We start from the raw sequence: 13,320 nt of genomic DNA on the forward strand, positions 1-13,320 counted from the left end.
GGATCGCAAAAGCAAGGGCTGATCACCATAAGTGGGTCATCTCATTTGAGCCTCAGGAGAAAGCCATCCAGCAGGTGCTGGAGTGTCCCCCTTTTCTGGATTGAGAAACAAAGGACCAGAAAGATTAAGTCACTTGCTCACGGTTAAGCAGCTCCTGAGTACAGAAGCCAGATTTGACCCCTGGGCACTGCCCCTGGGGGAGAGGGAATGTGTCCCCCTCCGCTGCCTGTCAGCTTCTCCCCGCCCACCTCCTGGTACTCAAGGCAGTGCCCCGGGCAGGAGACAGCCCACAAAGCGTTTGCTGACTTGTCTGGTGGACCAAGGGAGGAACAAGCCCAAGACTTTCCCAACTCACAGGAAGGAGCTCAGCATTAGCGCCCCACAGGCCCACAAATCGTTCACGGGCCATTTTCTCTCCAGATAATCCCCTAAGTGGCCTCAGAAGGCAGAGGCCTGCCGGCTGCAGCCCACACACCCTCTGCAGCAGCCCGTACTCAGGGTGAATGCCCTCGCTGTCCTCTGTGACTCCCCGGGCACACAGTGACCCCTCCCAGGGGAAGGACACAAATGGCTCACTTTACGTGACATTCAGGGCGCGGCCAGTGGACACTTATGTTAACGCATGTGAAGTACAGCGTTTGCTTTCTTCTCCCACAATCCCCTCCGCCCAGAGTGCCAATCGAAACTTCCCAGCTGGGCTGGCAACAAAAAAACCACATACACACACACACACACACACACACACACACGAAAAGGGGCTGGCTCCTGCCTGCCAAGTGACTGGCATAAAAAATCACAGGAAGACCCTCCTCCTATGGTCTTCTCTCACTCAGCCAGTGGAAACACCATTGTCTAGTCGCTCAGATAATGGAGCATCCTTGACTCATCTTTCTCTCTCTCCCCTCCTCCCATCCAACCTGTACACAGATCCTCTCGGTCCTGCCTTAAAAGTGTATCCCAAATCCGACCGTTTCTCTCCGTCTCCCTCGCCACCACCCAGACACAGGGCACTGTCCTCTCTTGCTGGGACTAGTGCAGCAGTCCGCTCACCGGTCCCTGCTTCCTCTCTGCTCCCCTTCAGTCCGCTCCCCTGAAAGCCCCGGTTAAACCCAGAGTGTCCTCAGCTCAGAATCTCCCGCCATGCCACTTCCAGCTGCGAGGGTGGCTACGACCCCAAACGTGGAAGCAGTAAGTGTTGGCGAAGATGAGGAGGGAGCACCCGGAACCCTCCTCGGACCCCGCAGGCGGGACCGTGATTTTGTGTAGCAGCCAGCGGCGCTGGAACCCGGCCCCGCAGTTCTTCCAAAGGTTAAACACAGAGTCACCCTACGACCCAGCAACACATCCCAAAGGCTATCCAAACACCTCCACACATACGCTGTTACAGAAACCTGGACACTGTTCTTTCGATATATATATATATATATATATATATATATATATATATATATATATATATATATATATATGTGTGTGTGTGTGTGTGTGTGTGTGTGTGTGTGTGTGTGTGTATATATATATATATATATATATATATATATATATATATAAATCGATTTTTACAGAGAGGAAGAGAGAGGGATAGAGAGTTAGAAACATCGTTGAGAGAGAATCATCAATCAGCTGCCTCTTGCACATCCCCTACGGGGGATGTGCCCGCAACCAAGGTACATGCCCTTGACCGGAATCGAACCCGGGACCTTTCAGTCTGCAGGCCAACGCTCTATCCATTGAGCCAAACCGGTTTAGGCTGGACACTGTTCTTAACAGCCGAAAAGTGGAAATAGCTCACGTCCATCAGCTGCTGAACGGACAGAGAAAATGTGCTCCATCCACACGAGGGAACGTTAGTCAGCCACATAAAGGAACGGGTCCTGCTATCCGCCGGACACGGACGGACCTGGAAAACACGCGAGTGAAGAGGCCAGACACGAAAGCATGGTCACACGGTTCCTTTGATGTGAACACCCAGGAGGGGCGGATCCACAGAGACAGGAAGTACACTGGGGTTGTCTCCCCCGAGGGATGCGAGAAGGGGAGATAGTGAACGGTCACGGGGTTTCTTTCGGGGGTGATGGGAATGTTCTGGAATGGGGCGACATTTGTACAACAGAGTGAATATACCAAAGAACTCTGAATTATATTCTTTCAAAAGGTCAGTTTTATGTTGTATGAATTATATCTTAATTTAAAAAAAAAAATCCTCTCCTCCTTTCCACCTCACTCAGTAATGTCAAATAAACTCTCTCTCCTTATACCAGTGGTCAGCAAACCGCGGCTCTCGAGTCACATGCGGCTCTTTGGCCCCTTAAGTGTGGCTCTTCCACAAAATACCATGTGCGGACACGCACATACAGTGCGATTGAAACTTCGTGGCCCATGCGCAGAAGTCTGATTTGAAGAAGTGGTGTTAGAACACTCAAGGGGCCAAAGAGCCGCATGTGGCTCGCGAGCCACGGTTTGCCAACCACTGCCCTATACCATCTGGACCCTCCCCCTCCTCTCCAACCTCATCACCGGCTGCTCACTCCCCACCAGCCACACCAGCCACGTCCTCACCCCAGGGCCTTTGCACCTGCTGTTCCCTTCCCTGGTGCAGCTCATCCCCTGCTTCCTTTGCTCTTCGATGAGGCCTCCCCTGACCTCGCAACTCGCCTGCCATCCCCTGTCCTGCCCCAGTTTATTTCTCTTTACTTTTACCACCACACTACATATTTCACTTGTTTCCTTTCATTTTCCTCCATTGGAATAAAAGCTCCTGGAGGGCAGGGATGTTGATCTATTTCATTCCCCTTTGTATTGCCAGGGCCTAGAACAACTCCTGGCACATAGTAGGTGCTTGTGTTTCTAAAGCTGGCCCCCCACCTCCCGCCATTTCATGTACCTTTGTGCAATATGACTCTGCCCATGAGAAGGTGGGATCCGTTCCTCCCCACCCTTGAATCTGGCCGGGCCTGTGACTTGCTTTGACCGATAGAATGTGCTAGAAGCAATGCTCTGTGACTTCTGAGTCTAGAGCCTCAAGAGACGCTGCAGCACCTGAGTTACTCTCTGAAGACCACGGGCATGTGAGGAGGCCCAGGCAACTCAGCTGGCGAGGCCACGGGGAGGGGGCTGAGGTGCCGGATGTGTGAGTGAGGCCAGGCTGACCTTCCGACGTGGCCAGGCCTCCGGCCAGTAGGCTCACAAGTAGGCTCAGAACCACCGGAATGAGCCCCATCAGCCCGCACAAACCTGCACCAAAACATGGTAGTTGCTTCCAGCGACTTACGTTTGGGGTCGTTTGTTATGTGACAATGGATCGTGTCCGCCGCAGGGAAGACTGGAAGGAGGGAGGGAGGACAGACGTGAGCAAGGACAGGAGGAAGAGGCACGCCCTCTCCTGGAGGAGCCCCACCTGCGAGCAGCAGCCTGGGCTGCTGTGTGGTCCCCACCACACCTCCAACCAGCTCCGTGCCTCGGTTTCCCCATTTGGAAACTGCAGGAAGACAATCCTCAGACTGTCTTGAGATGAAAGCTGAGGAAGGTCAGGTGATTTTTCTGGGTTATTCTCAGGGAGATGCTAGATCCTTAAAAGAGAGGACTGGACCCTGGACCCTGGCAGGGTGTCCACACTCAGGGGGACCCCAAAACGAGGCAGGAGACGAGCACAGGGGAGTGGCTGTGCTCCGGGAGAGCTTTCCCCAGGCGGCTTGTTTTCCGTTTCCTACTTCTGATGGAGCCCTTCGACTCTCTGAGAACCACAGCACACGAGCAGGCAGCGGGCACTCGGGCAGGGAGGCAGCAGGGAGGGGTGGGGACTGTGGCCACCTAGAGGCGGCCGCTGCTCGGCTCCAGTGGATTGTTCCAGACTGGAATGCACCACACCTGTTTTGTTCAAGACCAATGATGGTCCAGACGTTTATGCGAACTCTCCCAATTCAAACATGTTCACAACTAAGCAACATTTTTAAATCACCATGACGGCCACACAAACCTGTCCACAGGCTGAATGGGGTCTTCAAACCTCTGGCCGATCAGTGTCTTTAACACACAAACATACATGAAACGTCTAGAAAAGATCAATTTACATATAGAGAGAGTTGATTAGAGGGGGTGGGGGAGTGAGAGCTAAGGGAAGAGGGTTTCTCTTAGGGGTAATGCAAATGTTCTAGAAGTGATTGTGGCTGATGGTTGTGCAACTCTGTGAATATATAAAAAGCCATTCAATTGTACACTTCCACGGGTTAACTGTGCATAGGATTATGTCACAGTAACACTGTACACACACACACACACACACACACACACACACGGAGTGTACACACACACACACACACACACACACGGAGTGTACACACACACACACACACAGAGTGTACACACACACACTCGGAGTGTACACACACAGAGTGTACACACACACACACACACACACACACACACGCCTAGAACTGCACGGTCCATTCCGCCCAGGCCAGGCACAGGACCGGGAACCGAAGCCCTGCCCCTGCTGCCCCCACATTTCTGGAGCGGCCAGTCCTGGGGTTTTTAGGTGAAACTCCCACTCTTCCCTCTCTCCCGGTGCATTCACAGCGGACTCGGCCGCAGGGACCACTGGGCAGGCGCATCACCACGCGACCGGCCGCGCTGCTGGGCGCCGGGCTGCTGGGCGCCGGGCTGCTGGGCGCCAGGCTGCTGGGCGCCGGGCAGCTGGCCACCGGGCTGCTGGGCACGGGGTGGTTTCTGTGCGTGGGGACTGGTCTGCTCTAAAGCTTCTCGGCTGGTGGGCGCTGAGGGTCAGCCAGACGGGGCCTTTGACCTGGGCTCCGGGCGGGCTCTCCCTCCGGGCATGGCCACCCTATGACGAGGGGCGGTTCGGAGCCGGATGAGACGGAAACGCCCCTACAGAGCCTAACCCTCTCCGCGCTCCCGCGTGGCCTGGCTCCTCACACGCCTGAAGGTTCCTATTGGAGCAGGGGGGGTGGGGGGGAGGGAATGGCTGAGTCCATGTCCACCCGACGGGCACATCACTGCCCCCTCCGGCCTCCCCCACCCCCGCTGCCATCCTGCTCCTCCAGCACCCCAGACTGCAGTCCTTAAAGCTGCTCACAGCTCGCCCTGCTCAGGGCTTCTATCCATGACCCCGGAATCGGATCCACTCCACACCATGCCCCCGCCCCCCCCCCCCCAGGCCCAGTGTGGCCCTGCCCGCGCTCCCCCTTGGTCACCGAGGTCCTCCCACGCGGGCAGCTCCTCATCCCTCCAGACCTGGGCCCTGTGGCACCTGCCAGTCCTCCCTGCGTCTCCATCCGGCCCTCAGCTGCCTCCTGGTGTCCAGTTCCTCTGATCATTACTAGTCTGCTCCTCTGCCAGGCCAGTCCCCGGGGGCAGGCGCCACTCTGTCTCCCTGGCCTCTCCCGGTGCCCAGCGCAGTGCCAGCTCACAGCAGGTCTGCCATAAAGATCCGAAGAAACAGTGTGGAGTTTCCTCAAAAAACTGAAAATGGAACTCCCATTTGACCCAGTAATCCCACTCCTAGGAATATATCCTAAGAAACCAGAAACACCAATCAGAAAGGATATATGCACCCGTATGTTCATAGCAGCACAATCTACAATAGCTAGGATTTGGAAACAGCCTATGTGCCCGTCAGCAGATGATTGGATCAGAGAACTATGGTACATCTGCACAATGGAATACTATGCTGCCATAAAAAAGAAGGAATTCTCATCATTTGCAGCAACCTGGATGGAATTGGAGAACATCATGCTGAGTGAAATAAGCCAGTCAATGAAAGAAAAACACCACCTAATCTCACTCATTTATGGATAATAAGGAACATTTTAAACTGATGAACAAAAAGATAGATACAGAGACAATAAAAGAAACAGACTGTCAAATTACAGCGGGGAGGAGAGGGAGATATGGGGGAGATAAGAGATCAACCAAAGGACTTGTATGCATGCATGTAAGCATAACCAATGGACACAAAACTCGGGGGGGGGTCATGTATGGGAGTGGGGGTGGGATGGGGATTGGTAAGGTATGTACACATATAATACCTTAATTAAAAAAATGAGGGGAGAAAAAAAAAGAGGAACACATGCACACAGGATGACAGCTGGGTACACAGCAGACTGTGCCCGGCGCCGCCCACAGGCTCCCAGTCTGAGCATGTGAAGACCGAATGCCCAGAGGGACCCGCAGGGCACAGGACAGCACGCCTGGGGGAGGGGCTTCCTGCGGGCACGCGGTGTTTGCAGGCTGGACGCAATGATATAGTCTTCGCTGCCACAAAGCAACAGCCTCATCTACGTCTTCCTTAACACTCAAGGGCACCTTTATGCTTTCCTACGTTAGTCCAGACGCTGGTTTGGAGAAACAGTTCCCTCTCCTCCCATCATGACTACAGACAAACAGAAGTCCAAGCACCGGGCAAATGGCAACTGGTACCAGCTTCAGTACAGGGGAGCGACAGGGAAAGGTGGGGACTGTGGCAAACAGGGGGCTGCGACTGGGAAACAGGGACCCAGGACTACCAGGCTCTTCATAATTTTAAATAAACAAGAAACTCGGATTTTTAAAAATTACATTTTATTGATTCTTTACAAAGAGGAAAGGGAGAGGATAGATAGTCGGAAACATTGATGAGAGAAAAACATCCATCAGCTGCCTCCTGCACACCGCCCACTGGAGATGTGCCCACAACCAATGTACATGCCCTTGACAGGAATCGAACCTGGGACCTTTCAGTCCGCAGGCCGACACACTACCCACTGAGCCAAACCGGTCAGGGTGAAACTCGGATTTTTTTTTTTTTATGATAACAGTTCTTCATGTAAAAAGCCCTCTCTGGTTTGAACCAACCACATCAATCCCTGATCTAATCCATGTGGGTTTAAGGGACCCAGGTGGTTTCCCCGCCACCATCCTCTGCTCATTCGCCACGATCCTGATCCTGCGTGTGAGAAAGGGCTGGCTTCATTTCCTTCCCTCTGGGCCATCAACCCCATCTGTGGGCCGAGGGAGCCCAATGGAATTCCAAAAGACCAGAAATTCACTGTGGGCCTCCGTGCTCGGCCCTGTGGGAGGCCCTGAGCTCCCCCTGTTGTAAGTCACAGGGCACCCGAGGCAAACATCTCCCCCTCTCCCTGCCACCTGGACGCAGCTTCTGCCAACCCCCTGAAACTTGCCCCAAAAGAGGAAGTTCAAACCAGAAAGAGAGAGACAGTAAGAGACACAAAAGCTGGCTGGGCAGAAACCCCCAAGGGCACTGGAAATAGTGAAACACTCACCTGCCAGCCAGTCTCCGCACGCGGCCCCTTGGCAGCCCCTGCAGCTGGTGAGCCAGTGCCAAGTGTCGGCAGGGCTCCTGCCTCCTCACCGGCCACCTCTCCCACTGCCCCCTCTGCTGCTGCTCTTCCACCCGGCACCTGCTCCACCCCGCCCAGGGCCTCTGCACTTTCTGGCCCCTCTGCCTGCAATATTTTCCTTCTCCCTCTCAGCCAACTCCTATTCATGCTTCAGGGCTCAGCCTGCAATGACACTGCCTCATGGAAGCCCTCCCTCATCTCACCCAGACCGGGCGAGGGTCCCTCTGCTAGTCACCCACCTAGATCCTGGATCGCTGTTCTTCCAGCACATTCCTCCTTGGTTACCTCTAAGTCTTGGCTTTCTCAGAGAGGCCTTCCCCGCCCCTCGCCTCCCAGGCACAGAGATGCCCGCTATCACATCACCCATGTTACATTCTTCGGAGCACTCATCGCCAGTGACAGGTTGCTTCCTGTCCTGTGAGGGCAGGGCCCTTGTGTGTCTCACCGCGGTGGTTCCCTCCGTGTCTGGCATAGAGCAGGGGTTCAAGGTGTTCAATGAAGCAGGTGCCCTTCACCAGGAACCACAGGGCACTCCTAGGACCAGACTGGGCTGGTCTGACACACCCACTGCTCCCTTTAAAAGCCGGAAACGGACTTAGGAGAAGGCCAGTGGGAGAGGGGCCTGCTGCCCAGGCCTGTTCCCAAACCAGACCTCCCTTCTCCCTCTCACAAGCCCACCTGCAAACAGCCGAGGCTCGGGGACCTACTTCAGAATTAGCTGTAAGCAGAAGCTGCAGAGGACTCCACTCGGACAGTTTCTGCCTCTTCTGGAAAAAAAAGTCCGCAAGCTCCCAAGTGGGTCCATCGCCGCTCAGAGCTACAGGGAGCTGGGCTTTTCGCTAAGGCCCTTACGAATGAGTGCGAGCCAGCCTGAGTCTCAAAGACAGCCCTGAGTGAGAACATGGAGTCAGTGCACGCAGCTCCTCTGGAAAGCTGCCCTCAGAGAGACTAAAGGAAGCTGAGGTTTAGCCACCGGGCACAGGGACATCTCCCTGCTGAGAGCAAGGCAGAGCACGCACGAAAAAGACACTCATGTTGCTCAAACCAGTAAAACTCTGCACCCAACCTCCATGCCCGCCCCTGGGGGCCTGGGTCATAGGTTACAGCACCTCCACAGGACGGACACCCCTCATTCGGCAAGGCCTCAGCCTTCTCAGCTATACAATGGGCATCACCGCCTCCCAGCCACCGGGTTGCTGCCAGGAGGCAATGCCACAATCCACGCACGGGGCCTGGCACAGAGCTGCACACAGTGCGTGCCCAGGAAGCAGGGATAATTGTCACTGGGACGTGGAATACTACTGTGTTTCCCCGGAAATAAGACATCCTCCGAAAATAAGACCTAGAGCATGGAAAGATAAGACATCCACTGAAAATAAGACCTAGCGCAACTTTGGGAGAAAAAATTAATATAAGACACTGTCTTATTTTCAGGGAAACAGGGTAGGAAGGCAAAGAATGATGCAGACTCACCCCTACCTGCCTCAGGTGACTATGGGACACCTAAAATGTGGGCCGGTCACAATGGAGATGTAGTGTAAGCTCAGCATGGAAAACCTGATTTCAAAATGCAAAAATCTCATTCGATTTTTTTTACATTGATGACATGTCGAAATTATATACTGGCTACCCGGTTATTTTAAATAACTGAAACTAATCACACCTGTTTCCTTTTCCTTTATCATCTGGGCCCAGAACATTTAAAATTACACGGATGGCGCACATTTGTGGCTCAGATTAGATTTCTATTGGACATGCTGTTTTTAAAAATTGAGGTAACAGCACCAGCCGGTTTTTTCAGTGGGTAGAGCACTGGCCCTCAGACTGAAGGACCCAGCAAATACCTTGGTTGACAATGCCAGTCAGGGAGTGGGCCGGGGGCAACCAACGGCTGTGTCTCTCTCACATCAATGTTTCTCTCTATTTCCCCCCTTCCTTCCACTCTCTCTAAAAATCAATGGGAAAAAGTATATCCTTGGGCCAAAACCGGTTTGGCACAGTGGATAGGTCCCGAGTTCGATTCCGGTCAAGTGCATGTACCTTGGTTGCGGGCACATCCCCAGTGCGGGGTGTGCAGGAGGCAGCTGATCGATGTTTCTTTTTCATCGCGATGTTTCTGACTCTCTCCCTTCCTCTCTGTAAAAAATCAATAAAAAATATAATTTTTAAAAATTATATCCTTGGGTGAGGATTAACAAAAAAAATTTTTTTTGAGATATCATTCGCATACCATAAAATTCAGCCTTTTAGAAGTGTACTCAGTGGTTTCCGGGAAATGCTTGAAGTTGTGCCACCATCACCACTAATTGCAGAACATTTTCATCACCTGAAAGCAGCCGCACCTTACATCATCGGCGGTCACGCCCCATTGGCCAGCTGTTCCACGTAAAGAAAAGCAAGCTGCAGAGCAGCATCGAGTGGAGATTTAGGAAAAGGAATACCTTATTACTACATATATGCATACCCACCTTTGTACATGCGTTTTTAACGTGTGCACTGCTGTCCTCCAAACTCCACTGGTGGTGGTCACAGGGATCTGGGGTCCGGGTGGGAGGAAAAAGGGGGCGGGTGCTCACCCTTTATTTCATATGCTTCCGGACTGCTTTTGAGATTTAAAAAGAGAACGAGCATCTAAATACCTCCTGGTGAACTTGGGCAAGTCACTTTTTCACAGCACCGTCAACAGATTGGCTTCCGCGGAAGAAGGGTCTAGTTTTAGACCTGCTGTTTATTCTGTGCGACTAAAATAGAAGGCACAGGCAGAGACGGAGTATGTTTGCTCCTAGCAACAGGCAGGACGAGGCCGGAGCGCCCGGCGCAGAGGCAGCCGCCCGCCTCCCCCCGCACCTGGCCCTCAGCTCCGAGCAGAGCGCCCGGGGCCGGCAGGGCTCCTCCGCCCCAGGGAGAGGGCAGCGGGGCCCGAGTTGGGGGCCTACGGGGAGGGGAGCCCAGGGGGTTCCGAGGTGGAGGATCGGCGTAGCAGGGGGAGAGGAGGACGGGGCGGGATTCCGCCGCGCATCTCTGGGGAGCGCCAGGAAGTCACCGCTTCCCAAAAGCGGGGACCCCTCGCGCCCCTCCTCTAGCCCGGAGCCCCCGTGCCGCGCGGGAGAGGATGCTGAGCAGAAGCCGCGAGTTCGGGTCCGGGTACCCGCGCGCGGGGGGCCCCGCCCCCCGCCCCCGTCCTCTTCTCCCCCAGGGCGCGCGGGCCCCAGACCCCGCACATCCAGACCTGCCTCCCGCACCTCCATCCGCGCCCCCTACCTCGGCCCCGGGCTCGGGGGTCAGGAAGAGCGCGAGCCCGCGAGCCCCGCTGCGCACCGGTGGGCGTCCGCCAACAGCATCGGGCGGACCGCGGGGTCCACGGGGGGAAGGCAGCCCGGGAGCCCCGGCCCGGCCGGCTGCAGCCCCGCGGCCAGCCCGGCGGAGGCGGGTCAGGTGCGCGCCTCCCGCAGCGCCGGCCGAGCGGGCAGCGCCACCCAGCGGCGCGCGGGGCTCCCTGCGCCCGGCCGCGCCCGGCCCGTAAACAAGCGATTCTCCAGCTCCCTGGCAGATCGCAATCTCCTGGGCTCGGGGAACTCCCAGAGTTCGGGCCGCGCACAGTCTCGGTTGAAACCTGGACATTGGTATTTTTGAAGTCCGCCAGGTGATTCCAGCACACACCCGAGGTGTAAGGGCCCCTTTTCCTGGGAATCCGGGGAGCGTGGCTCCCGGTCCCCGCCGCGCTTTGGGGCGCCCTCCCTGGGCGCTCTCAGGAGCCGGGCAGCCAGGCCTCCCCTTGGACGGATTCAGCCTGGACCCGCGGGGGTGGGGCTTGGGCGCCGGTGGTTTTTAAAGGGCGACCCAGCGTGCATTCAAGAGAGGAAGCGGCTACCCTAAAAGCGCCTTTCATTGAGAGACCGAGCCCCCGCCGCCAGCCCAGCCCCCAGGCCCCTGCTCCTCCCGCAGCTGCTCGGCGCCAGGCGGGGATCCTGGAAGTTAGGGAATGCGGGCGTGGCGGTCCTCTTCCCCCCTGAAGCAGCTTAAAATAAGCTCACAGGTCATTGTTAAGGGCACTAAATTTGAGGTCCCTCCCCCCCCCCCCATCACTCATAGGCTAGCTAGACCCTTTAGAGGCTGGAGAGGGTGGGGCTCAGCCCCCACAGCGATGCTAATGAAGAGTGTGCTAAGCGAGGTAGAGAGAGATGGGGAAGTCTGGAGTTCTAATTTTTCCTAGGATGACTTTCCTTCTAAAATATTAAATTCGTTTTTAAAATATTAAATTCGTTTTTAAAATGCTGGCTGGGCTTAGGGTTGCCAATATATATATACAGGACACCCCTCACCCCTCCCATTGAGTCTGAATTTATATTTTATCTGATGGCCCTCTAGATAGGGAGGGGGCGGCAGCACACGCTTTGTCTGCCTTGTGGGTGATTCCATCACCGCGTAATTCCAACTTTTGCACAGCTGCCCACTGCTAACTTCTCCACTTCCCCACCCAAACATTCAGGCCTTCCGGCCAGAGTCATTTTCTGGAAAATTCTTGGCAGAGATGTGGGCCTCAGGTGCTCAGGAGAAGGATTTGCTAGGAATTCACTGAACCTGCGCTTAGCCATTCATTACTGTCCTGGCCTTCCTGCTCAGAGCCCTTCCTCACATCACACACACACCCAGGGACGGAGGGCAGACCCTCACTCCTGCGGGCTGGCTGGGGCTCTCCCATGGAAAGCCCCAGAAGTGGCCTCAGATGAGCCAAATAGGACTGAGCTCAGCAAACTTCCCCTGATGGATGAATCTCAAAAGCATAAGGGGGAGAGAGAGAGAGAGAGAGAGAGAGAGAGAGAGAGAGAGAGAGAGAGAGAGAGAGAGAACGATCAGGATCAGGATTCTGGAGGGCAGGGAGGGCAGGGAGGGTAGTCAGCTCCGGGCAGCAGGGCAGGATCAGAGAGAGGGATCAGAGAGAGAGAGAGGGAGGGAGAGAGAGAGAAAGCTCATAGGGCACTCTGCCATTAACATAAAGTTTTAAAAACGTGAAAGCACACTACATATTGTTTATGGGTCCAGGCACGTGGCGTGAGAGTATAAAGCTGTGCCATAGTTAGGGTACTTTGGGGTGGGGGTAAATTGGGGAAGGATATGTTTTTTTCTCCTGCTGCTGTTGGTTATAATGTTTAAACGTTTTTGAATGCCCCAAATGACTAATTAAAAACAAAACAAAACAAAAAGCCTGGGTGTTCGTTGAAAGGACATATTGTCCAGAGACCCTGTCCTGGGAAGTGGTCGGCACCCAGGTGATTCCTGGGCCCAGTGGCTAGCCAACAGTCCTTTGTTTCTAGGCTCCCCCCCTCCCCCAAATGTGTGAGCATGCCTTAGAAACAGATGGCTAAGAATACAGATGCCCTGAGCCCTGTCTGTCCCAGCTTTCTGCCTCAGCGTCTTCGGGGGAGCTGGGCACCTGTGTTTTGCATGCTCTGCAGTTGAGCCCCGTGCACACCAAAGTCTGCCAGTAGCCCTTCCTTGGGGAGCCCCCTCTTACTGCTAGCTTGGCTAGGGGCCCCCATGGGAGGCCAAAACAATGGTTTTTAACAGAGAGAACCCAATTTATAAAAATCGCCCGGGCTCTCCGTGTGCTGGGCCCATGCCCCAGCGCCCTGCCCAGGGCCCCCATATCTCGGGGAGACTGGGAGGCGGGCTGCCAGCCTGAGGCCCGGAATGCAGCCGGCCTGGGCCGCACCCTGCCCAAACCAGTTTGAACCAGCTGCGGGGATGGAGCCCTGGCTGTCCCCACGAGCTCCCCCTGGCGCCCAAGCCCAGCTCAGAGCTGCGCTCAGGCCTCCTGCTCGGTAGTCCTCCCAGGGTACGGGTGGCGGCCTTCATCCAGCCTGGGGTTGGGGTGCCGGTGACAGCCAGGCCCTCAAGGCCCCCAGGAACCCCAGAAGCTCACAGCTGGGCCCCGAGGTCACCCCCCCTCCCACCCCCACTCCAT

General features: G+C 55.3%; 1 protein-coding gene across 1 annotated transcript in view; it reads right to left on the minus strand.

Moving 5' to 3' along the window:
- The window catches only part of BCAS4 (breast carcinoma amplified sequence 4), a 30,542-nt gene extending 19,418 nt beyond the window's left edge, over window positions 1-11,124 (minus strand). The window contains exon 1 of the mRNA XM_084888403.1: window positions 10,617-11,124. Coding sequence (XP_084744529.1) covers window positions 10,617-10,976 — 360 coding nt within the window. The 5' untranslated portion in view covers window positions 10,977-11,124. The remainder of the gene's footprint in view (window positions 1-10,616) is intronic.
- Window positions 11,125-13,320: the final 2,196 nt, after the last annotated feature.

The sequence above is a fragment of the Pipistrellus hanaki genome (assembly GCF_964339955.1).
Source record: "Pipistrellus hanaki genome assembly, chromosome: 6".
Taxonomy (NCBI): domain Eukaryota; kingdom Metazoa; phylum Chordata; class Mammalia; order Chiroptera; family Vespertilionidae; genus Pipistrellus; species Pipistrellus hanaki.